Genomic DNA, 25,894 nt, shown 5'->3' on the forward strand with positions numbered 1-25,894 from the left:
GCTAATTTTGACTAATCTGGATGTTTTTATAATATCTGAAGATTTCTTTACTAAGCAAAGAAGATGTAATAAACCACAGTGTTCTTTAAACAATTTTGACAAGTAGAGAACTAGAAGACCACCTTTTTATAGAAGCTCTGGATGTAGGAAAGAGCCCTAAACTGAAAAATCTTTAAGTCAGTAGGTGAAAGAGTAAGGGAAAATTCCTACTGGAACCTGAGAAACTGTAGGAACTAATCAGTGAAATTAACTGGGCTGAAGTTTCAAATGCAAGTACTTGAACTGATGATAATATAGTATTTCCTTGGCTTAGACATGACAACTATTTTGAGGGAGAAGTGAAATGCTTTGAAAGGGTCCAACAGACTCATGGGAAACATCTCTATTTTCTTTCCTGCCTCCTCCTTCCTTCCCCTCCTTGTGTTAAGACCTGGTTATCTCTGTATCAGTTAAGGAACACAACTTTTTCACAATCTCCATGGAAGACAATAGTTGTGAATAATTTCAGGATGCAACATTAGAAAGCTTCCAAGCATTGTGGAAGTTAAAATTTAGAAGTTTATATGATAAATAACTGGGCAGAACATAATCAATGTTCTCTCAAAAAATTTAATATCAATCTAAAGGAGGACAATTTCCTTCAAAATAAAATGTGACAATTTTACAGCATTAAGTTTAAAAGAAACTTATCTTCAACTGCTGCATTAATAAATCCATATGAATATAAATAATCTAATGTAATCACATCTGTCATTTCCAGTTACAGTTAAGCAATTACAAGCAAATACAGGTTACTAAGCTAGAGTCATTTTTTGTCCTGGTCTGAACGTTGCGCCAATCTGTACTTTCCTCGTCTTGGGATTATGAAAATTATCATACCTGGAAACAAAAAGAAGACATTAGCAAATTCTTGTGAAATATGTTTTTTGTGTTTGCCTCTTCAAATGCATTTTAATGCACCACAGAACTCCAGATGTATAAGCAAATGTTTATGGAAATGAAGAGTGCCTGTCTCCTCAGACCTGGGGACCCGGAGGAGTTAATCACCTACAACCCTAACTCAGAGAGCTCTCTGCCCTGCTTCCTTTATTTTCTTCCCAGATTTTTGATCTCCAAATCCAAGGAGACAAAATCTCCTTTTCAATATGTTTATACTTCTACAGATTATTCTCTTTCCCAAACACAGCTGCTACAATGACCACTAAGACCACTACAGAGGGCCAAACTCCAGCAATTTGAAAATACAAGAAGCTACTACTAAGTGAAAGCAGGAAGGACCTAGAAGTTAAAAGAGTCTCTTTGTACTGTTATAGCTCTTAACACAATACCTGGGGTTTATGGTCTGTTATTTCTAGGTCCTACTTTAATAAGACAAATCATTGGTAAAATAGTTTCCCTTTTCCACTATGTAACAATATTTCTTTAAAAACTGCTGTCAAAAGCTATCAGCTATCCGCTGCCAGTCCCCACATTTATTTAAAACTATGGCGATTCTGATGTATAAGGAATGAGGAAAGACCACATCTCCACTGAATTTAAAATTACAAAAAAAAAAAAATACTTACAGTTCAGTAAAATGTTTCCAGTCGTCCTGACTAATGGATGGTCTCATACCCTGAAGAGCAGTCATCAGATGAGACTGGGTAATAGTTAAAGTAGTCTTGGGAAGCACAGACTGATTAAGGGTGCTGTCCTCCTTGAAGAGAGCCATTAACAGACAATGAAAAAAAGTGCCATCAATATCATTAACCTCCATAAGGAACCTCCCCATTACATGTAGAGACAGATGTATTAAAATTACAGTCACAACTTTCCCCCCTTCCATATTAGTAAATAACAGAAATAACTGTTGAATTATATGAATGCTAACATCTGGCTTATTTTCCTCAAACCATGTATCACTTATCTTTGCTACTTTTATTGCACAAACAACAGAGAAGTGTTAAGACTAAATAATAGCTTTAAAAAGTGCCATACTCCATTCTTGCTTCTGTAATTGGCCTTGCTAGCATTGATTTCTGTCCTCAGGTGCTCAGCTTGCTGCTCCTGGTTCTCCAGGGAGCCTTCTTGAGAAGCTGCTCTGAGCATTGCAGGCTGTGAGGATGCAACATCTCTCTGGGTGATGCTGGTAAAGTCGTAAGTTATGGAGCTTGGACCGGACAAACACAAAGAGCTCTAAAGTGATCACAAAAAGAAATACATTAACTCATTAACTCCATTATTTGGAATTAGCCTACAATTCAATATAAGCTTGCCTCCACTGGCAAAAAGAGTACTTTCTCTTTAAAATACATTACATATGTAATTTTTTTAACAGAAAGATTTAAATTAATATGCCAAAATGTTTGGCCAAAAGGCCAAATCTGAAAATGAAGTGTTTCATGTATGGAAAACATGTTTGTAATGGCCCTAAAAAAGAATAAAAGTCTGCTAAATCCATTGCTTTAATTACTTCAGAAAATCAGTGGTTCTGAAATCTGAAAGTGTTTATGTACTTAGCTTTGGAATTTAATTATTCATCACCTCCAAATTCTCTGTGCACTTGATAAGTAAGCACCTGTCCTGTTCAACAACTTCAAGAGATCAAAGTCCTTGTAGAATCCTTGCTGAAGAATTTTCAGTCTTTCAGAGGAAAAGTAAGTCTTTAAAGTTACATTAATTGAACTATCACCCATAATGCAAGATAGAATATACCAAAGCATCTTAGCAGTCAGTAGTTACTTCTCTAATGTCAAGTTATTTTTGGCTTTAAAAAGACAGTTTTGAAAACAAGAGACTAAGAACTTTGATTGCTACATGTAGTAGCAATTCTACAACAGACTGAAATTCATTTTGAAAATGAGTTTCCCATGGATCCCACACAAACTCTGAAATCATGTGCTCACTGTTAGGAGCTCAGAGGCAGCATACCCTGTTCTGCTGACCTGCCAGCCAAGAGAGAAGGGCTGATCACTGTGCAGGTGCTGGGCAGCCAACCTGCACATCCCTACCTGCAAACTGACCAGAGAACATGCAGCTTCCTGTGCAACATGATGCAACATCAGAAATCCTGCTTCTTAAAGACAGTGATGGAAGTCAAGCTTTAGTTCTGCTCTTTTCACAATTCCATAGTCTAGTTATCTATTAATGCACATTTTATTGGGAACTGAAGAAGGTTCATTGATTCTTGAAAGCTGGATTGTCACTCTTTAGTAATAAAACTAAGTTAATGAAAAAACAACAGACAAACCAACCAATAAAAAGTTGAGAACTGTTTTAAACTTTGGAAGGGAACAAGCCATGTGGCCAGAGTGTAGAATGTAGTATAAATGAAATTTGCTTAATTATAAGGTATTAAGCAGTATTCTGGGATTTTGATTTTAAACTCCTTGAAAGGTTGCAGAGAAGTCCACACTGTACTTTCTCAGATCACGTCCTTCCATCCCCTTCCTCACTGTGGACTACTAAGTAAAATCTGAAGACAGTCTGAAGGTCAAAGCAGACATAATTGTATTTATAAACCGAACCAGGCAAATGGTATGTTTTTTCCTGCTTCTCAACTAATAATATTTAGAAAATTCCAAACATTAAGTGAATAATTTACCAGTTCTGAAGGAGTTCCATTTCCCAGCTCTGATTCATAAGAGCTTCCGAAATAAAGACGATACATGTTGGACCTTGGATCTTCAGGAAGCAAGTCAGACATGTCTAAAGAAATAAGAGAGTGCTCTAGCCCTGCTTCTCCATCTATTGCTGAATCATCTGAGCCACTGCTGTGATTTAGGAAAACCATGGAAGAGAGACTGAAGTCACTATCAGAACTAGATCCAAAATCCTGCAACAAAGAACAGAACATTACAAGAGTTAACTCATAATAAACTACAATCGGAAATACATGAAAAGATTTGATATACAGTACAGATGAGAATATCAGTTCACATTTGACTCTAGTAGTAAGCTGTCTTTCTCTAGGAGTATATTTACAAATATTTTGCTAAGAAAATATAATACCTCTAAAAACTTTGTCTTTATGCTAGAAAAATAGTTTCAGGAGATAATTTTAAGGTTTAATTGTTTCCACTGCCTCACACTCTCAGTAACAGCAAGTGTTGGGAAATTTCATGTATGTCTTGTATTGTAGAACTGTACTACTTCTGTCTCAACTTTACCCCACAAGCAAATTAGTATCTTGTGTAAAATGCTCTAGGAGGCTGCAGTGAGTCTACTTTTATAGTGCCTAACTGTTGTAGTCATTTTCAGTCATAGCCAACACACTTTAAATGCTGATGTGGAAATTAGAATTGCTGCTTTAGACTGATGTCTGCAAACCTCTTTGATTGTGCATGTCTATCAGTCAAAAATATCTAAGTGCATGCTACCAAGCATATGGATATTATTTGTAAATTATAAACATGTACCACTGAAGTTCTAATATTTTCTTCCTGAACATCAATGGAGTGCCTTGTGTTCTCTCTGGGATATGTGCTCACCAGTCTGGAGACCACTGCTTCAGACAACAATCTTTTCCTATGATGGATAATCATGAGGTATCAACTACTCACTGATGCTACAAGTCAAGAGAGTATTAGGGAAGACATGCTGGAGATCCCTCTCAGTACTGAGAGTCACATCCTCAGAGCCCAAGTCCTTGGTAACAGCTGGGGCAAAAAGAATTCAAGAGTGTCTCTTTCATTTTGGACCCCTGACCCAAGCCTTCCCTTTGGGCACCGAGTAGTGGAAGCCATGCCTGCTCCATTCCAGCTAGAACCAGAGGACAGGCATTAAAAATGTGAAGAGGTGGCTGAACAGAGGCTAAAGAGGAAGGATCTGTCAGTCATGTGAGGGGTACAAACCAAAGGTGGAATCCTGCACTTTGGAAGTTCAAGTACTGGTTAGTGCCTGGAAGATGAGGCAGAGCCAGCCATTTCAGGTATTGCCATCCTCTTGCCCTTCTCTATTGACCCCAGTCAAACCCAATCTGCTGGAACAACTCCCCAAACCCCACCAATTTCTTGTTTCCTCCATCACCCAAAATGTGCCATCTCAAAACTATTTTTGCTATCTGCTCCTAAGAAATACAGTGTGGGATCCTTCCTGTCAATCTGTTAGTTGTTCCTTGCAACTGTGTTAAAAACATTTGGGCTTGCATATATCTATTCAACAATAAATACCTGTCATTAAATGAGAAAAACATAGTGTTTAAGAAGTATTTAAACCAATTCATTACATTATTCTTGTATTTTTCTGCAAACATTTTAAAATGCTAATCCTCTGCATAAAAATATAAGAAAACATAATTTTGCTAAAAAACCCCATTGATACAATTAACTCTTTCAAACATATCAACATAAAAATAAACAGGAGAGACTTATATCAGTTTTATTTACCTGTGTTAAATTTAAATTAGTATGGATTGCCTCTAATTGGGCATTGTATAATAAAGCTTTTAGGTCAGCCCCTGTGAACTGTTCTGTTTTTGCTGCCAAATCCTGAAAGTCCACATCATTTGCCAAGGACAGGGAATGACTGAGAGCTTTTAAGATTTCACAGCGTGAATTCTGTAAAAAAGGGGGGAAAAAAGTCAGTAAAGCAACTTGTTATTTACCTTGTTCTGACTGTGTGACAGTGCTTTGTCCCTGTCACCAGCCACTTCCTCCCCGAGGGAGGAAGGATATTTTTTCAAGATGATACTGCCCTAATACTAGAAAGATACTACCCTAAACAAATGTAGTATACAGAGAATATATTTTTCTAGTATATCAAGTAAATATCTGGGATTTTTATATATGAAATACATAAAAATATGAAGGTGAGCTCTGCTCCTCATATGTACTTTTGTAAAGAAAAGTATGATGAAAATGAAATGCTTCTGTTTACCTGAATGATCTTACTCTAAATCAGAAGTTAAAAAAAAAAAAAAAAAAAAAAAAAAAAAGAAAAAAAAGAAAAAAAAAAGAAAAAAGAAAAAAAAAGACTGTATCTATGCTCTCAAGGTACAGGATCATCATATGTGTTTTGGAATGAAATGATGTGGTGGTATTTGTTAAATATGTAAACTAATCTCAAAATAAGCAGCGCTAAAGTTTTCTCATAAAATGGGGAATCAGGGACACATATTGTGCAGCTTCAAAGGACTGGCTATGGCTTTAGCAAATGGCAAATCAACTGGACATGACTTCAAAGAAAGATGGAGAACAATATACATGCTACATTACATTCAATTTCTTTCTGCAGATTAGTACCCTGTGTTTTAATTTTTTTTAAAATCAGCTAGTTCCACAGGATATGACTTGATCCAGAAGACTGTGGTAAACAGCCTTTTCCTTCCCTAGTTTTATGTGAATGCACTGACATTAAAATCAGTAAATTTATGTATAACTGGACCTGGGAAATCAAGTCCACTTTTTCCAAGTTTGAAATGCCACTACATATAAAGAAAAGGAGAATAAAACCCATTAGTCTGATTTTTTTCCCTGCCTCTTGTGTGAAATAATTTTTTTCCTCACCTGATCAGGAGGTGGACAGTACAAGCATTTATCCAGTCGACCTGGCCTTAACAAAGCAGGGTCAATCAAATCCGGGCGACTGGTAGCAGCTAGCACATAAACTCCTTAGGGAAGTGCAGAAAAATGCCATTAACATCTGCTCAATTTCTGCACAAAAAGGAGCTCACAGGTGAATTGGTACCTTGCAGGCCTTCCACACCATCTAACTGAGTCAACAGCTGGTTAACCACTCGGTCAGTGACTCCTGTGTTGTCGTGACCTCGGCGAGGAGCAATAGAATCAAACTCATCAAAGAAAACAATACAAGGCTTAGCTGCCTGAGCTCTAAAAGGGAAACAAAAAAGCAAAGCTTATTTTTCTGTTTAAGTGTCATTCACAGGTAGAATTGCTTAGAAATACTGAAGGTAATTGTTTTTTGCTTCAGAGAACAGTTGTATTTAATGACAAAATAGAAAATCTGCTTTCTGTAGAATTTAAGAGGTTCTGAAAACTGGGCTGCAATAGAATCATTGATCATCTTTATGACATACTTTGCACTCACTTTATCATTTCTAAGTGCTCAACTGCCATACTAATACACATGAAAGCTCTAAAATCCAATCACTGCAGATGAGTTCTTGGCTTACAGACAGCTAACAAAAAGACTGTCTACATTATAAGCTGAGAAGCAAAGGATATATAGGAAATGTTGGCATTAGTGAGCACTGAGGGCCAGTAAGAGCAGATTTGTAAAAAAGAACTACTGGCATTGAGGACTTCAATACCAAGTTCAGTATGACCCTAGGTATTGAGTGTGCATTACTACTTGGAGTACAGTCAACTGTCTTCTGGAATCATCTGAAAGGAATTCAGGTTATGTTTCCCAAGCTATGCTTTCCAAGACATCCAAGTTCATGTGAACCAATGTACTGTAGCTGAGAGAACTGGGAGTTCACCTTCAAAAGCACATTCCTCATTGGAGCCAAAATGTGAAGTTGTTTAATAATGATGGCCAGGTTGAACCTGCCAAGATACACCCATCTGGTTCAGCACAACTGATTATTTCAGATGCTTTTATGATCTGATGCCATATCTCTCCTCAGACAACAAAATTATTTATTTGTCCTTCAACCTGTGAAATTTATTGATAGCATCACAAATCTTTACAAAACAAACCTGTTAAATATATCTCGAACTGATTGTTCACTTGCTCCAATGTATTTGCTGAGCAGCTCTGGTCCCTAAAAAGATATAATCAGAAAACAGTACTCATGATATGTTTCTTAGTTTTAATGTGCAATTCAACACCAGCATATATTTTGCATACTAGACTGAACTTTCTTGCAATCAAGACAGTGTCATCTCTGAACAGAAGAGCCAAGGGATCTAGATAAGCCAGAAGAAATTTTCAAGCATTGCAACTTGTTTAAAAGTAATCATTTCCGTTTTTGTATGGTAACAGAACATGTGTTACATTGTCTCAAGGTTTATCCTGTATTTTAAAAATGTTTAAAATATAGTGCTCAATTTCATTGCCCAGTGGAATCAAAATCTGATGTTTTTTACAAAAAAATGAGAAACTAAGAACACTTAATTAAATTTTATAGTTCTAGTTAATGAATAAGTATACAAAAAAAAAAAATCTCAGTAATAAAACTCTGAGGTTCTAGGAATCATATTCAGAGGGTTATCCAGAGACAAGCAAAATTTTATAATATGAGCTTTTTATTTTAGTATTTTGCCCTCACAAGCACATACTTTCAGGTATTATGTAAGGTTATTTCATTCAGTTAATAAAATGAATCAATTAAGTTTAAAGTCTTGCTACCTTGATGCTGATGAAATTCATTCCACTCTCCCTTGCAACCACTCCTGCCAACAGTGTTTTTCCTGTTCCAGGTGCCCCATACAGCAAAACTCCGGATCTCTGTCGTATAGGCAGGTTTGCAAATAATTCTGGATACTAGAAAAGAGTGTCAATGTGATATATTCTAAAATAAGCAAGTATTCTGTAATGTACTGTAACATCACTGACTAGTGATTTTTGTCTAAACCGATTGCATCTAATTTATTATATCCTCCATATTATCCCAACAACTCATCTGGATTTAGTTTACCTGGGGCTGAACTAGGTTCCTACAATTAACAGGTTCCTAAAATACAAACAAGTGGGATTTTCTACTAAGAGGAAACAAGCTAAAATAGGGATGGACAAGAGCTTTATATTCTCTCTGCTAGTAGTTATAAATTCCTATTTAAATCACTGAATGATATGATCAAATATACCATTCAGTCATTTCTCTGAAGAGTCAATGCTCGATGGCTCATCTCAACATTCAAGTTTTAAGAAAGGCAGAAAGGCCAAAGTAAAATAAAGTGAGATTGCTGGATTTGCATTCATCTGAAAAAAAAATTACTCCTGTAGCAAAAGCACTGCAGAAAACAGCTGGAAATGTTGTCTTTACAGAGCCTAATCTCAAGCCCTGCAAGCCAGTGTGGCAATACTCCAATATTGTAAAGCAACACTTGCTCTGGAGTAAAGCTCAGCCTTTGTATTTGGAAGAGAGAAGGGGAAGGAAAAAGTGTTTTCCAGTAGCTGAAGACAGTTGAAGATTGAAGAGCTACAAAATCATGCCTGTCACCTTTCTATCCAACACTCTCCAAACATTAAAAAATAATTTATCCCTACTAACATTATGTAAAAAATTCAAGTAACTGATTTAAAGGAACTTAGTACCTTTGCAGGTAACATGATGGTATCCTTGAGCATTTGCTTCACATCTTTTAAGCCACCAATCCTGTCCCAGCCAAGGTCTTTAGGTTTATGAAGGCTGACATTTCTCAGAGCTAATGGAGTAAAATCTTTCAGAGCTTTTTGAAAATCCACAGTAGATAGGTTCAAATCTGCTTTAAAAGAAATTAAAATGGAAAAAAATAAAATCCTGAAAAACACCCCAAACACACAGACTGCCAGTAACAAACTCCTAACAATATGTAACAATTAAAGGAATTTTAAACATGAAATATAAAAAGTAGGGTTTCTTTCTGTATTATTCCAGTTCTGGATAACAAAGAAGTAAGACTATGAAGTAAGAGATTTTGTTGTAAACATACCACCATTATCTGATGCATTCTGGTTAGAAACACAAGTATGAATGGCACGATCGACCAGCATAGTAAAATCTCTGGCAACAAAACCTTCTGTTTCCTTTGCAATACACTGGAGGTCAAGATCAGAGAAGTCCTTCAGATCAGAATTCAGTTTCTTCTTTATTATGGAATACAACATTTCGTATCTTTGCTTCTGAAAAACAGAATTGTGCAGCAAGTGTGTATTGAGTTTGCTATTCATATGGAGTTCAGGAATTCAAACAGTAAATAGGCATGACTTACTAAAATTTCCTTAAATATTTGTGTAACCAACCATTTAAATAACAAAACCTAAGCAAATGCTAATTCTTCAGATGCACTTCAATAAATTCACTGGTTTTATAACTTTACATATTCATCTCACCAGAGCTACTTTAAATTCAACATTACTAATGAAACATCCCTCCCTCCCCAGATTCTACTGGTTTACATCCGTTTTTTTCTGTTTCACAAGAAAAAGGACAAATTTCATTTTGTCAGTATGAGCAGAGAATATGTTTGAGCTGCAATATATTGTGCAGATAAAACCACTTCAAATAATTGGGTATCTTTTGAGATCTTTACTTTTTCAGTGATGTCTCATCCTTACCTGAGTATTAGTATTAAAAACAATAAAAGCAGACTTGCAGGAAGTGGGAGAAAGTTAAACTGCATCTAACACAGCATCCCCTCCTGAGTGGCTTTTAATTGAAGACATACACACACAGGAACAACTCATGCTAAATACAAATGAATCATTAGGGGATGAGGGTTTCAAAGTATCTGCTTTTTCCTGCATGAAAGTTAATACTGTTCACTCTCCTATCCATTTTTATTTTCCAACTGGACTATGTTCAAAAGCAGAGGGATAGTATTAATATGAAAACAAACTTAAAACTGTCCCATAAAATTAACATTTGGTTTTCATAACATTTTTAAAATACATGTTCTAGGACATACTTATTTCACTGAGCTGTGAAAAAACACACTTAATTTCATTTTTCTAAATTGATGACACATTTTACAAAGCTGCTTCTTCAGCATCCCCTTAGAGGAAACAAGGAGACATGCACATCTCACCTGTGTTAGACAACCTGGCTTGTTTTATGTTGAACTTAAATGTCCTCTGAATACACCCTTCTCTTACCACTGAAGAGTGGGGCTAACTGTGAGTTTTCACTGGATTACTTTGGGTTTTTTTTTAACTTTATAATGACAGATACAAGTTCTGAGGTACTTAAGTATCATGAAAGAACTTCTGAGATTCCCAGATTTTTTTCTCATCTTCAGGTGTAACCTCCTATTTTTGCAGCTGTTCCCATATCATATTTGAGGCTGCTGGGAAGGCAAGCAACATTTTACCTACTTTTATTTGAATTTACCTGATCTGGAGATTGGATACATTTGAAGCACTGAAATATATGAGTTCCTTGTGCTGAAACCAGGGAAGGATGAAGGGAATGTTCAGACTGACTCGTAGCAATTAATGCAATCAAGCTCCCCATGGAAATAACTTCTTTCACCAGATCTTTCAAAACTAAACACAGAAGATATTGCTGCATGAATTGCAAAAGAACAAAAATAGCCCTAACCTGGAGAGTAGCATTAGTGCACACAAAATATAACAACTGTGTAACATATTATTTTTATTCCCATGTTTACAGTTGTTTTTTCAAACTAGGAAGAAAAATGTGTAGTGATTCTCTCTAGGACAGCATATTAAGAAAATGATATTTTTATAACATTACTGATGGCATCTACTTTTGTGTGCTATTACTCTCTTCATGCAAACAAAAAAAATTATAGGAAGAAAACCAGATCTTAAGCCTAGAAAATAAGCACTCCAGGAGAAACGTAACACACAAAAGTTAAAAAAAAAATAAGGATGCAAGATAGATCTTCAAGGAAAAAAAATCTTTAAAACTCTAAATCTCTGTTGTATGCATTATACATTTAAGTAAAAGTAATAAGAGAACCAAACAATTCTGCATTCAACTTAGCACATTTTTCAGGAAGAAATTATAGTAAGATTTTCTGAATTTCAAAAGTATTTAAGTAAAAATTATGCTAACTCCCTTAAACTGAGCTAAGAAATGGAAGGCATTTTTTGCTATGGCTTTATTAATCTTGATCATTTAGATTTAACTTGCAACTTAGCATTTCCCAGACTTTCAGGAATAAAAGGGAATCATATACAGGATGTCAAACTACAACTATTTTTAACATTTGTGGATTGTTACATTGTAAAACAAAACAGAAGTTCTACAATGTATACCAAGTAGGATGATAAAGAAGTTGGTATACTCATCCAAAAGAAGCTGTTTCTTAACAACAATAAGTATCAAAATTATTTACCACTGTAATTATAAATAATAATAATAATTATGGAAAACACAAAGCAATTTATCAGTAATTATCAGTTAAAGGTTCATCTGCAGTTTGTAATCAATTGCAACATATCTGAGTGTATGAGTAATACTAAAAAAAAACAGAGAAGCCTCAAGCACTGGCAGTGGAGCTGACAACAGCATTACCAGTAGCAGCAGTGGTGGATGCACATTGGCAAGGACTACTCCAAGATTCAGAGTCCATTATTGCATTATTTTGATTCATCTAGGGGTACACAAATGCCTGCATACCATAATTTGTGAGTCTCTGCCTGAATATCAAATGGCCCAGAGGCAATAATGACACAGACAGCATTGTTCAGGTAGGACAGTACAGCTCAGGTGTAAGAAATTTTATGCTCCATTATATTTCTATTCAGACAAAGGTAGATCAGTATTACCATAAGAAAGTCTATTGCTTTGAACTGTTTCAGGGCTGTTCTCATGCTCTGGTGTAGAAGGTACTCCGACAATGTGATCAAGATCATCCATCAAAAGAATGGATGGTTGTCTCCATGCTGCCTCTAAAAAAGCTTCTTCCACATGTTTCCTTATGTTTACTAATCTTTTTCCTAAAACAAAATACTATTAGAATGAGACAAAACATCAGGAAAAAAATCAGACTGACTACATCTTGCTCACAATGTTTTATTTTGTCTATTTTGACTTCACATCTATAAATCCAGATACCAAGATTAAACCAGAGTCAACAATCATTAAAGAGTCCACACCTTCAATCAAAAGAGTACTAGAAGGTTCCACGTTCTAAAAAGAGATTGATCATTTTTTAGTAACCACTATATAGAAGCCCACAAGTCTAATTTTCAGACAGCTAAAACCAGTGAAATATCAGCAGCATTATAAAATTGCTACTAAAGAATCCTTAATTTGGAAGAATTTTCCAGAGCAAAGGACCTAGCTCATCATCAATCTTTCTCCTTTCTTCTGGTGCGAGGAGCTCTAGCTTAAGTAGTGATTTAAGCAAAAAGAACATAGTGAGGAAATATAAGGGCTCCATAAGAAACAGTTGAGTATTTTCTGCCCTTGTAACAGCAAGACTATTTAGAAAAGCCAGTGAAATGCAATGGCAGAAAAATGCTTCCTTTGTGCTCTTCTGTCTTTGCACAAAATAATTATTTTGATGTCACAAAGCCTAAGGAGTCATCTCATCATCTATAATCACAAGCATTAGATGCCTATTGCCAAATACACTAGGTTAGTAAATATGCCACCATAAGTCAGATTTCAGTCAGTCATTCAATCCTTCTTTGGTGCCTGTGTTATCCTTTCACTGAGTATCTAATACACGGTTTGTTAACAAAACATTTGCTTCAGCTAGCACACCTGAAAAAACCCACGCAGTTCAATTTTGCAACTTCTTCCTATTTTGTAACAATTAGAAATTAGCACAGCAAGCATGGTTTGAATTGGTGGTGGTATGTGGGACAGACAAGTGTGAAATAAACTTACAGAAGCTGTATTTTCATCAGACCATTGAAGATACTAATTGTGGGGCATCAAACATCCTTGCAAAAACACCAAAAATGCTAAAAAAATTATTCAGACCAAATATAGTAACTTCATAACTGCCTCTTTATTATAGAGCAAACATTTCAGATTAAAAGAAACTATTATCATACCTCTTAAAGCTTTACAATCAATTACTTCTACATGAGCATCCAGTCTAGTAAAAGCTTCTTTGCAGATGGCCTTTGCTAATGTTGACTTCCCACTTCCCTACAAAAAGATAAAGTAAATTGACAGCACCAATGTGTTTCTGTGTTTTGTCACAGTATGCACGAGTCAACAAGCTGGAGAAGCTGCACACACACTGGGTTTATTCCTCAGTAAAAGTATGTATGTATTCTGCCTCTGTATCACTTGGTAGGTACCAAAGCCCTAGAGTGAAACCAAGATAAATTCAGAGTGGATACATCCAGTACAGTGTTCTGATTCCACTGAGTTCAGTGTTAAGAATCTGCTAGGTTCAGTGACATATGGTATTAAATGGATCACTGTAACAGAGAAGGGGAAAATAACAGTATCAACTCCACTGCCATTTTATGTCAGAACACAAGAGAAAATATATGCCTATTTTCATTCAAATACTTCAAAGACAAGAGGTGCTCATCACAATATAAACACAAAGTAGATTAATCCCCTACTGATATTGCATTGGCAGCAATCTTCAAAATGCATTTATAAATATATACATATATGCATATATATATATATATATATATATATATACATGGATGTGTGTGTGCGTGACAGTGTTTTACTGAATTATCTCTGCTCTTTTTTCAGCTTGTTCTTTACTCTTTGGAACACGCATAGTATCAAAGAAAACTGATGTCAACCAGTTTGTAACTATGGAAAACAAGGTGCAAGGGTTTGCAGGTGAAAGCAGAAGTGAGTACCTTTCCTCCTGTGAGAAGCACCCCTCCACTCCGCAGTCCCACAGCATTGGCAGCCAGCTTTTGAGATAAAGGACGCCCCAAAAGACTGTGGCTTATATGTTCAAATACAGATGTTCCTAACTTGTCCACTCCTCTGTAGGGGAAAGGAAACATTAAATGGCATAGGGTAGCATCAGTGCACACTCCGTAGGCAGTAAAAGTTTGCACTATGGGGAAGTTAGAATGCTGACAGACTGTATTCTCAGCACTGACAGCACACTATCACAACACCCCAAACCTCTCATGTCTCTTTTGCCCCATCCCTTCAGACTTGCTACACAGCACTACTGTTTTTCCTTGTACTTATGACCACAGCACCCTGCATTTCTCTCCTCAGCTGATGACTGCGACAGAACTTTTAGGAACTACAGTTCTTTGAGACGCTTACTACTAAATGTAGTTGAATAAATAAACAGATGGAAGTTACTGGGGGACATGGATTGGCAGACCACAACTCAACAAGTTTTGTTTCATTTCAGTACCCCAGCTAAAAACACTGCACTGTCCCTTGCTGCTATGTATAAGCCTGTTCATACTACTTAGAACAGCAAAAACAGCTGAACTTTCAGTATTTCTTCTAAAGCTCAGTTCTGAGTTTCCATGTTGAGGCAGTCTCAGTTCTGAGACCTTCCATACTACTGGCAAACATGCTGAAATTTTCAGTATGTGAGTACCTTTAGACACATGAAGCTTTGTATTCACTGCAGTAAGACCATTCAGGGACAAAATTAATCATGTCCATAAACTCACATAAAGTCTGAACTTTATACAAGCCAAAATATGCACTATTTTGCTTAGATCTGGCATAGCTTCCAAAAAGTCTGCACTTCCACCAATGCTATTTTTTTCTAATTCTCATTCCCATTCCCTCCCATCTTTTTTTCTATGAAAATGTCTCACCCTAAATCACTCAGCTTGTTGAATGGAAGGCTTTTGTCTCTATCAGGCATAGGTGGCTGGTTGTCATCATCAGCTTTTCTACTTAGAGGATGTAAAAGAACCTACAACAAAGGAGAGTTAGGACTTTAAATGAAATATAACTATAGAAAAAGGCTATGGAGTGACCAGCCATTTCTGGAATTGTGCAATGACAACACTGCATGTATGGTTTGCTGTATTTGAATGAAAGGAGAATTGGTGAAACAGAAGAGATACAACTACTTCCAAAATACAATCCAGTGTTGACAGTGATTAAATAATGTAACATTTTGGGCCAAGTGCTGTTTGTAACAGACTGTACCGCCCACTGTCTCTTCCCCTACCTGCAGCTCATTCCTTCTCCTGTGCCATCCCCTGTCTTGCTGGCAGGAGAGCTCATGAGGAAGAATAGTGAAACTGATCAGGAATATGACTAGGTGGGAAATAACTTGACAAAATACTTGGCAGGAATTTTTCCATCGTGTTCACCAGGGAGCTAGTATGGAAAGCTGGGCAGGCAAACGGGGAGTGCAGAGGTTCAGAGGTAAGAACAGGATAGTAGGAGATGTTGACACAGCTGTTAAGAAATGCATTTTGCTTTTTCTTCTTAGTTCCAGTCACTTGAACAATTTCTAGAAGCCTTCTTATAGTTTACTACTAGTAAAAGAAAGCTCATTTTATTATTTTTTTAACAGCATTTCTAAATTTTGCAGACAAGTTCTATTCTAAACAGCCAAAAACACCTTCCATTCTCCACTAAAATTCACTGTATGCTTATAAATGAAAAAAACATTATCTCACTCCAATAACCCTGAAGTAATGGGCAGTGAATCAACTGGAATTACACTAATGGAAGTAGTCATTCTAATATTAAACAGAAATATTTCTTGTCCTCAGAAATGAAATATGGAAGAAACAGAAGGCACAGAAACTATATCAGAGAAAAGGCAGGGTGAATGTGGTCAGTTTGAATGGGGAATATGTCTTATCTTTGCCAGAACAAGCCACTGGTCCTGCTGAGGATACACTGAGAAGTGGTTTAGTTACCAAGGGAGAGAACAACTAAGTACAAGGATGGTACATATACAAATAAGTATAAGGATGTTCAAACTTGGACAGTACTGATTTTCATCTCTTCTAACTGATTTTTCTGAGAGTTTGACGTGCAAAGTCTATGACACTCAGTGACAAGAATGGCATGCCTAGAATTTCGAGCTACAAAATTATATAAAGGATGCAGATATAATTTAATGAAAAAAATGACATTATTTACTTTAAAAGGGAAACTGAAATATATTGCTGAAACTGAAAAATGCAATGTATTTTTAGCAAGTGTAACAATTTAAATTACTTGATACCTGATACTATGTGATATTTACTTGTATTTTTGTCTTTTGCAGCAAACTGGGACTCAGTATAAAAATATTCGCAGACTTATTTTCTTCAGTGCGCACAGGATGTGCTGCAGTAAGGACAAACTCCTCCATTCCTGTAAAAACACAATGAACAATTATTAAAACTCAAAATAAATTCAGTTTTCATTCCTCACAAGATAAGACTGATTAGAATATTACTATAATATAATCCAAAATGAAAGAATAAAAAAGGTTAATCATTAAAGGCTAACTCAAGCTTACACTTTCAGCGTGAAGAGGTATAAATTATGTTAAAAGGTGCATACAGAAATTAACTGGCATAAGTAAATTCCATAGTAGACATGACAGTATTATCCTTGCCTTCTTTAACAGACAGATGTACACAGTCAGTGCTTGTCATTATCCATGGGAGATCATCAGTAGTGGAATCCTGCAGCCAAGAACTGAATGCACATTTAACATCATCTTCCTGTATATCTTTATGCTAAATAGGAAAAAGGAAAAAAATAAATAAAACCAGGTGTTTGTAAGCAAAAATATTTTCGTCCTATGCATGAGGCATTTGTTTCATGGCAGCAGAGAGATGGAAGATGATGTTAGAATTTTATTCATTTAGCAAATAGCATTGTGCCAACAAACACCATTTCTATCAACTGCTCTAGGGAAAGCGTCTGTGCAGCCCCTGCTATGGTCACAGCTGAGTATTAGAGCTCTAAAACTTTTCCCTCGTATATGAGGGAACAATATGATATGAGGGCAAGGAAAAGCTTCAATTTTTGTTTTACTTATCTGCCTTTCCAGATCCAAGGGCACTGCTCAGACCCTGGTTTGAAGATACGTACTGCTATTGACCTGAGACATTTCAGATGCTCACTACACCCTGCTCTTCCTAGAATAACCTTTCCCTATAAAAAGAACCCTGGGCTTTTCCAGTTCAGGGGCATCATCAACAACCTTCCACAGCCAAACAGAAACCAATCAACTTATCCCTGATCACCTAGATAACTGGAATATGAAAAGAAATTGTGTCTAGATTCCATATCTCTTGGATAAGTTTCTAATCACAGATGCATAATTCCCATGTAGAAAAGGGAGAATCAATGAAATAGTGTTCAGAAAGGAAAATGGAAGTTACTGTAACAATTCTTTCTGCATCTGTCTGTTTTTTTCCCAAGAACTAAAAAAAACTTTAACTGAATTAGAAAGGAAAAGGAGAAATCTGGATTTAAAATATACATGAGCACACATAACGACATTTTTATGATTTTAGCAGATTAATGATAGACTATCACAGAATTTCTGAGTTGGAAGGGACCCACAAGGATCACAACAATAATAATCCTTTTACCTCCAATATGAAAAAATATAATGTCGTTCTTCTGTAGACAAGAAACCAAATTAGAATATTGGGGAAACACAAACCTGCCTAAGCCTTGCTGCATTTAAAACTTTGATGGGGAGCTAACATGGGAAATAATCAGGCCAGTGTCACACAAGTTACAAAGAAATACATGATTCCAGAGATACATCTGATGGGCTGTGAGAACTGGTCCTAAGTATGTTCCTACAGATGCTCACCCAGAATATGTCTCCTGTATAGAAAAACTGTGGGATTCAATGATATAACTTAAAAAATTAAATATTAACCATGAGGAAAAGAAAAAAGTAAACAAAAGAGTAAACAGCATATACAAATTATGATACTATCACTACAATTACCTGGGCACTGCAGTGTTGGAAAAAATTAAGCATGTCTTCTCTCAGAAGACTTAAACTGGATATTTACTCCTTAACTCTATGACTGTTTTTCTGTTTTGTGTTTCCTTCATAGGCTTAAAGGCATGCACTTAATATTTGCTAGGTTTGAAACCATATTAATGTACTTCAAATGAAGGTCTGATGCAAAATTTTTATCAATTATTGTTGCTATTTTGACAGTGATTTTTTTCATATTTGAGACCTAACTTAACAAAAAATGTATCTTTTCCCTACCAGTACCATATCTCCTTCATGTCATTCTTTTTAATAAGAAAGATATAATAAATTCTCAGAATTTTAGAATAATGGAAAACTCTATGATTTTAAATGTGCTATCAGTTAGAAGTGCTATATCCTTTAATAGCTTCAGGAAAACAACAAGTCAAAATTCAGAATTCAGTTTTCTCCATCCTCTGTGATATCTACCAGTTCCTTTAAATAGAATATTGTTACAAGTAGCAGTGCAACTACCTGGAGATAGCTACCAAGAACAATCCCAAATTTAATAGCTTGGTGTTTACATACATTGATCAAAATACAAACACTAGACAAGCTCTGTTTAAGTAGATCATAGCAACCTATTAACCTAAATTTACATAGTCAAAAGAAAAAACAAGAAATTACAACCCAAAAAAACCCTTTGGATTTTTTTCTATAGTCAACAATAGACAACTTCCAGATCATCATCTAACAAATTAAAACAAATAAACACAACACTCTCCTTTCTCCCCCCACTGCCTCCACCATTCCAATTTGACCAGAGCAACATTATCAGTTTCCCAATATATGAACAAGTATGTGACCAGTAATATCAACTCACTAAGTTCTGTTTGGGTTGTAGTGTAAGAGATACAGGAATTTTAGGAACAGATTCAACTGACTTAATTCGGACTGTTGAATGCATTCCAATACGTAGCTTTTTTCTCAGACCATCTGCAATCTGAAATATTTAAAAGAAAAGCAAAAAAAACCAGAAGTATTAGAAAGTAAATTAGTTATTGCATATATAAGACTACATCAATTTCTTCATCACTAATGGAACCCCAAGAGAATTAAGAAGGAATTTATTACAGTGACAGTGATATCCAAATCTTACTCTTACATACACACTTGTAGTTACCTTCTATCATATTTGTGAAAGTGCTCACTCCAGCTGACCTTCTACTAACTTAATAAACACAAAAAGCTCAAAAAAGAAGTAGAAGAAATTCTTTGAATATTGTAAGAATTCTCATAGTATAGGAAAAAAACAACAATTTCATTTTAGTTGCTGATTAAAATTAATTTTACATGGGCAGGTAAATAAGCATGGACCATTACAAAAAACACAACTAAGCATACATGCAGCAGAGAGACAGAAAATGCAGTCTCCATAAATCATACTAGTCAAGTTTGCCCTTTTAAGGAATCTCCTTTTCAATCTGTATCATTTTAAAACACCAATTTGAAAACATCTCATAAATATTTCTTAACTACGAGAGACTTTATGATTGCTGGCTTTTGTAAAATTGTTACATGTCAGAAGATTTCACAGTGAAGAACACTGCAGGCTCTTGCTCTCATTCTTAATACAGTGAGTGAATGGTGAGAAATGTATCATGTCAGAATAGTCAAATGGTGATTTGGAGCACATCCTGTTTGTTTTCGTTGATCCCACATGTGCTTCCAGGAAAGAAAGAACATAATCAGGCAGTAGTTCTATGAGAACAAGATAAAACATCAGTATGTCCATACTTGTGCCACCTGGTAAAATGGCAAATGAAAACTAGAACAGTTTAAATTATACAAGCTGGTTATTTGATATTAATCTTCAAGATGTATTTTCAAGAGTGTATAAAAGGACTCACAAACATTATGTAACACTAGGATATGCTATCCCATTACTTTACAGTTTGATGACTCCTAAGTCAAGGCACATTTCAAAGAGTTGATGAAGAGTCTTACTATGTAGTACTGTGCGTATGTAAATAGACACTTTCACTTTCTCATTAATACAAAGGCTACCCACAGATTGTGAAGAAAGCATACATTCCCTTCAGAAATGCTGAAGCATTTTCCTCATTTGCTGTAAAAATGCTAAGTGTGCAGAAACACAGAGTACACTGTACATCTTGGAGAAGGATGATAAGTAATGCAGTCCAGAATGAGTACAAAGCAGAGCTCTAGAAAACAGTATTTGTTTCTAGTAAACTCAAGAGATTGACACAAAGTCTACAGCCCAAAACAGCATATTAAGTGGCCAGTTCACAACTATCCAATAGAAAATATTATAAAATAAAAAGCCCCAAATATGGAGTGCTCAAACTGACCCAAACTCTTCCAACATGCAGGGCTTCCCCATCGTGGCCACACTCCATGACACCCTTTAGGTCTTCAAATCCGTTCCAAACGATTCGAACAACAGATCCCTCACTGGATGCTTGACCACTATTAGAATTAGAAGGACTTTTGTCCTGTGTACTAGTCAAATGATTTTGCTTTTCAAGTGGCAGATTTTGTTTTGCTTCTTGATGACGCTGTCTTGGGGAAAGGAGCTCATTAATTTTCCCGTAAGATACTAAGGGATTTGGATCCAAATCAATATACTCCAAATTCCATGGAAAAACATGAACAGCGTTGCATTTCAGAAATTCATGAGTGGAGGATACATTCTGGACACTGGGAGGCTGGGACTGACATACTCTAAAAATGGAATCCATGTGAATTAAGTTCAGCAGCTTGTCTTTGAAGTCATTTGTCATTTCATTATTATCACACAAAGTCTTTTGTTTCGGCTCAGATGTATTAGAGAAAATGCTCCCGATGAAATTCCATATATTTGGGAGAACATTTGAGCCAAACATCGTGTTTGCATCAACCTTACTCTGTTCAAGGACTCCAGACTTTAAGTAAGGTTGTTTGGCAAAAGGATCCTTTAATGTTTCTTCTTGTTCCATATTATTTTTCACAAAATTTTTGAGAAAGATGTCACGTTCTGTGGCAGGCGTGCTGGTGATATTCTCCTCAGGTCCATGTGTTTTGGGACATATCAGAAGCTCCGTGCATGGCTCTAATCTCCCATATGGGGCTGCTGGCACAAGTGTACCTAAGTACGAGCAGAAGATGCCAATGAATGCACCCACCCCTGCAAAGCAGCTTACTGGAGGTGCCCTGGGAGCCTGGAGCGCTGCTTACCGATCCTGATGTAAACGTGGGTGTGCTGCTCAACCCAGACAGGAAAGATGGCTCTGGGAAACACCACTCGGATCTGGTCAAGAAGATGTCTTTCGAGGGAGGAAGCATGCAGCTCCTGGGAAAATGGGATACCATTATAAATTAAATACTGCACACATTTTTAACACTTGTTTGAAGAAAAAAACCTGTATGTCTCTTTCTCATATACCATTTGAAATATAAAATGCAACTAAATTCTACCAAATTTAGTATTTTCTTAGAGGCTGAAAAGAATGAGGCATTGTGCAAAAAACTGCTCCAGTCAGAATCTCCACCATCTGTAAGATAAGGATGTGAACAACAGCAAAAGTTTTATTACCAGAATTTCCCAATCATCTGCTGTTAGTGGTTCCACTTCTACTTGTTGACAGGAGGACACATGGGAACAGGGTTCAAGAAACACCTGGCAAAAGTAACACCAAAATATTTAACTCCTTATTTTTAAATATATATAAAAGCTTCATCTTTTATTTCAACTAGAAAATTGGTATCTCTTTCATTATATGTCTTTGATACTTGGAACACACACCATTCTAATGACACTAGATAATTCATAAGCAGATGAATGCTCAATGGATGGGAAATGAATCCCATTAGGCTCGAGGACTTCAACAAGCATTGGATATTAAAAGCATCAGGTGTTGTATCAGGTGATAAAAATATATTTTTAATACACCTTGATAGCATCACCATCTTTCAATTTTTTACTATTTATTTTTAAATCCCCAAGATTTTAGAAAGCTGAAAAATTAATTTGCTTGTGCATACATTTAGAACCAGCTGGAAAATGAGGAAAATGTACAATAGAAAAGCAAGCCTAGCTCCTTAATTAATGGTTTCATAGGAAGCAGCCCCACCTCCTTAGAAGAGTTTTAATATCATGTGAACCAGGAGGAATGGTAAAAGCTGTTGTGGCTTAGGTCTTTCAGAATGCATTAAATACAGACTTCAAAAGCCAGTTTTTGCCAAAGGTTTCATTTGACAAAAAAAAAAAAAAAATTTTGCAAATAATATCTTGCAATTAATTTTCAAAGAAATGTTATTAATTTTTTCCAGATATAAAACTAGTTACCTGTCCTATGAGAGAATTACGTTAGTAATTACTAATGTAATTTCACATTACTAAAAGAGTAACAATCAGTTTTTAATCCTCTATGTCCTTAGTTTGAAGCAATAATTGAGAGGAATATCTTTCCCCCAGCACAGCAAATAGAAGATATGCAGCAAATATGTAACTCCTGAATCCAAAACAATGGTGAAACTACCTAATTAACTATGCATATATTCAATTGCATAGATGATTATTCCCAGATAATAGCTGGGTGAGGTCTTCTTAGGTTTCCTTTGTCAATTGTTTTTTCTGTTGAAGACTATTAATTGCTAGAACTAAAAAGAGTAGATGCCTGGCTGCTCAACTACTAAATTGGAAATTTCCACAGACACACAATTTCTAAAAAAAATATGTTTAAAAAATAAACAAGGTAAGAATACACAGCTCTGAGTTACATTCTTTAATGTCTTCTATAATGTTGAACAAAATTTTGCATATAAGGGAATAGGCAAATATGAATATACTATACAACAACACTGTACAAAGCAGTACTTTGCTATTCTTGTTTGTTTAAATGTCTACCTACTAACAGAATAAAAATTCTTTGATTTTGAGATTTTAGTAGTCCCATGACAGAAAACTCTGTCTGCCTCTTGAGCATCTCTAACTTCTGCTCAACAAAAGAGTAGTTTATGAGAAGTTTAACAGTGTGTTCAAGAGTAAGAGAAGAATGTACAAGAAGTAGATAGATAGATAGACAGACAGACAGACAGATATTTATAAGAGGTGATTACAAATATTCAAAGAGAAAGGGACATATGGTGAAGGAGTGAAAAAACGGATGAAAATTTAAACCCCAAGTAAGTTAAACAAGAATATGCAAAAAGTCAATAGCTACTTTAAAAGAACAGGAAGTTCAAGCAAGATATTCCCATTCCAAATTTTTCAATTGCTTGAAAGTGTATTTTCTGAAAATTAATGTCACTGAAGATAGTTGCTGCAGCCCTGCAAAGACGTACCCACAAGCCTCTCCTAACATTGTTTAGGCAATTATTAATGGTTTAATGAGCAAATCTTTTCATGTTCAAGAAATTCCATGACAGTTAACTTTTCTCATGAACATATGTAAATGAAAAAACTTTCTAAATACAGGAAACAAGGTCATAGCTGACTCATGAAGTATTATCTTTCCACTTATCTTCCAATATACTCTTTATTTAATTAAAAAACAAAGGTAGCATTTCAAACCTGGTCTCCATCTGTGATACCAAGTTTCTCTGCCAAATGTCTGTTAATCTCTGCAATATTTTCACCCTGGTGACCTCGATGCCTGGTTTCCATCCAGCTCAAAAACACAGGCTGATGACCACAGGATATTTTCACAGCTTGGCCCTATGAGTTTCAAAGAAAGAAAATAAATTAATATAAACCCAGCTAAGTAAGATGATTATTAGAAAACCTAAACCGTATTTGATTAGAGAGATCAAAGGAATTAAAGATATTATCTGTATTTTACGTCGTTTGCACAACTCTCAACACAGAAGTGAGTGTTGGTTTAAATTCTTAAACAGCTTTCTCTTGTGGACTATTTTTAAGTAAGAGAATTAATTATTTTTTCTTTCTTCTGCATGATAGGGTATCAAAAATATTTTACAGGAATGTGTAACTGCACATTTATATTTCCCTAATGAGGAAAAGAAAAAAAACATATACTTTGGTTTCACAAAAGTTATAAAATTTATATGGTTTTCCGTGACATACCTGAGATAATTTAAAAATCATATTAACTCAGACCACAATGATTTTATCAATCAGTTTCAGAATTGCACACATATTTTGATGTCAAACCGAAGAATTTATGCCTTCTGCAATTAGATTCAGGTTTTGATTCAATTTATCCCCTTTTAAACATTTTTATTAATAAGATGTATTTAAGATGCTATTTTTATCACGTTTTCTCAGATCCTATCTTTTCCTTTAGCAGCTCAGGTTAAGCAAAAGCAGGAGTCCACCATACAAACAGTGTACAGAATGACACTACAAGACTTCAAAGCAATTGCACTCCTTTCTCCTCTCTTGTCAGACCTGTAAAACACACAGAAACTGCAGCTGAACTGAAGCTCACATTTAATATTGCATTTCTTCCAATTCCACCAGCCTCGTTCTACCACCCCAAAGATGAACGAGCAGGTTTTGACACACCCACATTGCTTTCCTGTTGTGAAATGCCCTTTTTGGCCTTGAAAACCAGGAGGTTCCCCACGCCGAGGGAGGCCTGCGCAGCCCACAGGGGCTGTGCGAGAACTCCCGAGCTTTGCCCGCTGGTTTTTGGCTCATTCCTGCCAATTTCCAGCCTGACCTGCCGGCACTCTTAGTTCTGTGCTCACGGCACAAGAGGCACACGGTGTTTCTCCTCTAAAATGGTATTTAGCGAAAGGTGCATTCCCTGCAAGTGACCCCGCGTCCTCAGCAGGGCTCTGCATGACGGGAGCGCCTTTCTATAGTGACACATTTTATTTGTGTATATAAAGAATGAGGATTCTGCATGGATTTGTCACCTCCTACCTGACTTAAATATTTACACATTCGCTTAATGCTAGCAGGTTACGGAGAAGACTGGTATGAAATGGGGTGTTGAGAGAGACGCAGATGCCCACAGTGCACGTTGGGGAAGAAAAATTCCCGCGTTTTATTAGGAATGGATGACAATACTGGGCCGCGCAGGAGGCGAGGGAAGGAGGTGATCCCTGATGTCTCCCTGTGAGGGGTCCCGGCCGCGGGGAGGGCTGAGGGCTCTGTATCGCCACGGCAACACGATGCGGGGGCGCGCTCATATAATCCTCCCGCCTGCCTGAGGCGTCCCTGCGCCCGGGCCCCGAGCGGCGCCGCCCCGGTACCTGCTGCAGGCCGAGGAGCGAAGCCAGCGCGGGCGGAAGGTGCAGGAAGCAGTCGCGGGTCCCGCTCAGGACGATGGTGGCAGCGGCGGCGCCACCGGGGTCGCCACAGCCCCACATGGCCGCGGCCGCCGGGCACTGCGCGCCCGCTCCGTCCGGGCTCGGAGCCGCCTACCGCGCGCCCGCGGGGGGTAATGCTCCCTGCCCCCCCCGGGGCAGTGGTACAGCCCACTGCCGGCCAATGC

At 36.6% G+C, this 25,894-nt stretch overlaps 1 protein-coding gene across 2 annotated transcripts; it reads right to left on the reverse strand.

Moving 5' to 3' along the window:
• Window positions 1-544: 544 nt before the first annotated feature.
• Window positions 545-25,830, reverse strand: PEX1 (peroxisomal biogenesis factor 1). 2 transcript variants are annotated; one of them, XM_079301318.1, is made up of 24 exons: window positions 25,653-25,830; window positions 24,004-24,147; window positions 22,024-22,107; window positions 21,666-21,780; window positions 20,801-21,576; window positions 19,312-19,431; window positions 17,094-17,217; window positions 16,737-16,846; window positions 15,340-15,440; window positions 14,401-14,533; window positions 13,621-13,717; window positions 12,382-12,552; window positions 10,976-11,130; window positions 9,579-9,768; window positions 9,202-9,368; window positions 8,293-8,427; window positions 7,641-7,705; window positions 6,667-6,809; window positions 6,486-6,589; window positions 5,367-5,537; window positions 3,584-3,814; window positions 1,978-2,175; window positions 1,566-1,696; window positions 545-879 (listed from the first exon to the last, which is right to left on the reverse strand). In XM_079301318.1, exons 1-24 carry the CDS (start codon window positions 25,767-25,769, stop codon window positions 795-797), a joined length of 3,867 nt encoding a protein of 1,288 aa, XP_079157444.1. In that variant the 5' UTR covers window positions 25,770-25,830; the 3' UTR covers window positions 545-794. The 2 variants fall into 2 exon arrangements, with proteins under 2 accessions (XP_079157444.1, XP_079157443.1); XM_079301317.1 differs by having other exon boundaries at window positions 594-879; window positions 9,202-9,371; window positions 25,653-25,785.
• Between the last annotated feature and the right edge of the window lie 64 nt (window positions 25,831-25,894).

The sequence above is a fragment of the Erithacus rubecula genome (genome assembly GCF_903797595.1).
Source record: "Erithacus rubecula genome assembly, chromosome: 3".
Taxonomy (NCBI): domain Eukaryota; kingdom Metazoa; phylum Chordata; class Aves; order Passeriformes; family Muscicapidae; genus Erithacus; species Erithacus rubecula.

Coding starts and splice junctions, on each gene's coding strand:
- PEX1 (XM_079301317.1), bottom strand. CDS start 25,769: ATGTGGGGCTGTGGCGACCCCGGTGGCGCCGCCGCTGCCACCATCGTC. Junction 16,847..17,093: donor ACATCTGTCTGTTAAAGAAG/GCAAGGATAATA, acceptor GTGTTTTTACAG/GAATGGAGGAGTTTGTCCTT. Junction 13,718..14,400: donor TGCTTCTCACAGGAGGAAAG/GTACTCACTTCT, acceptor ATCTTTTTGTAG/GGAAGTGGGAAGTCAACATT.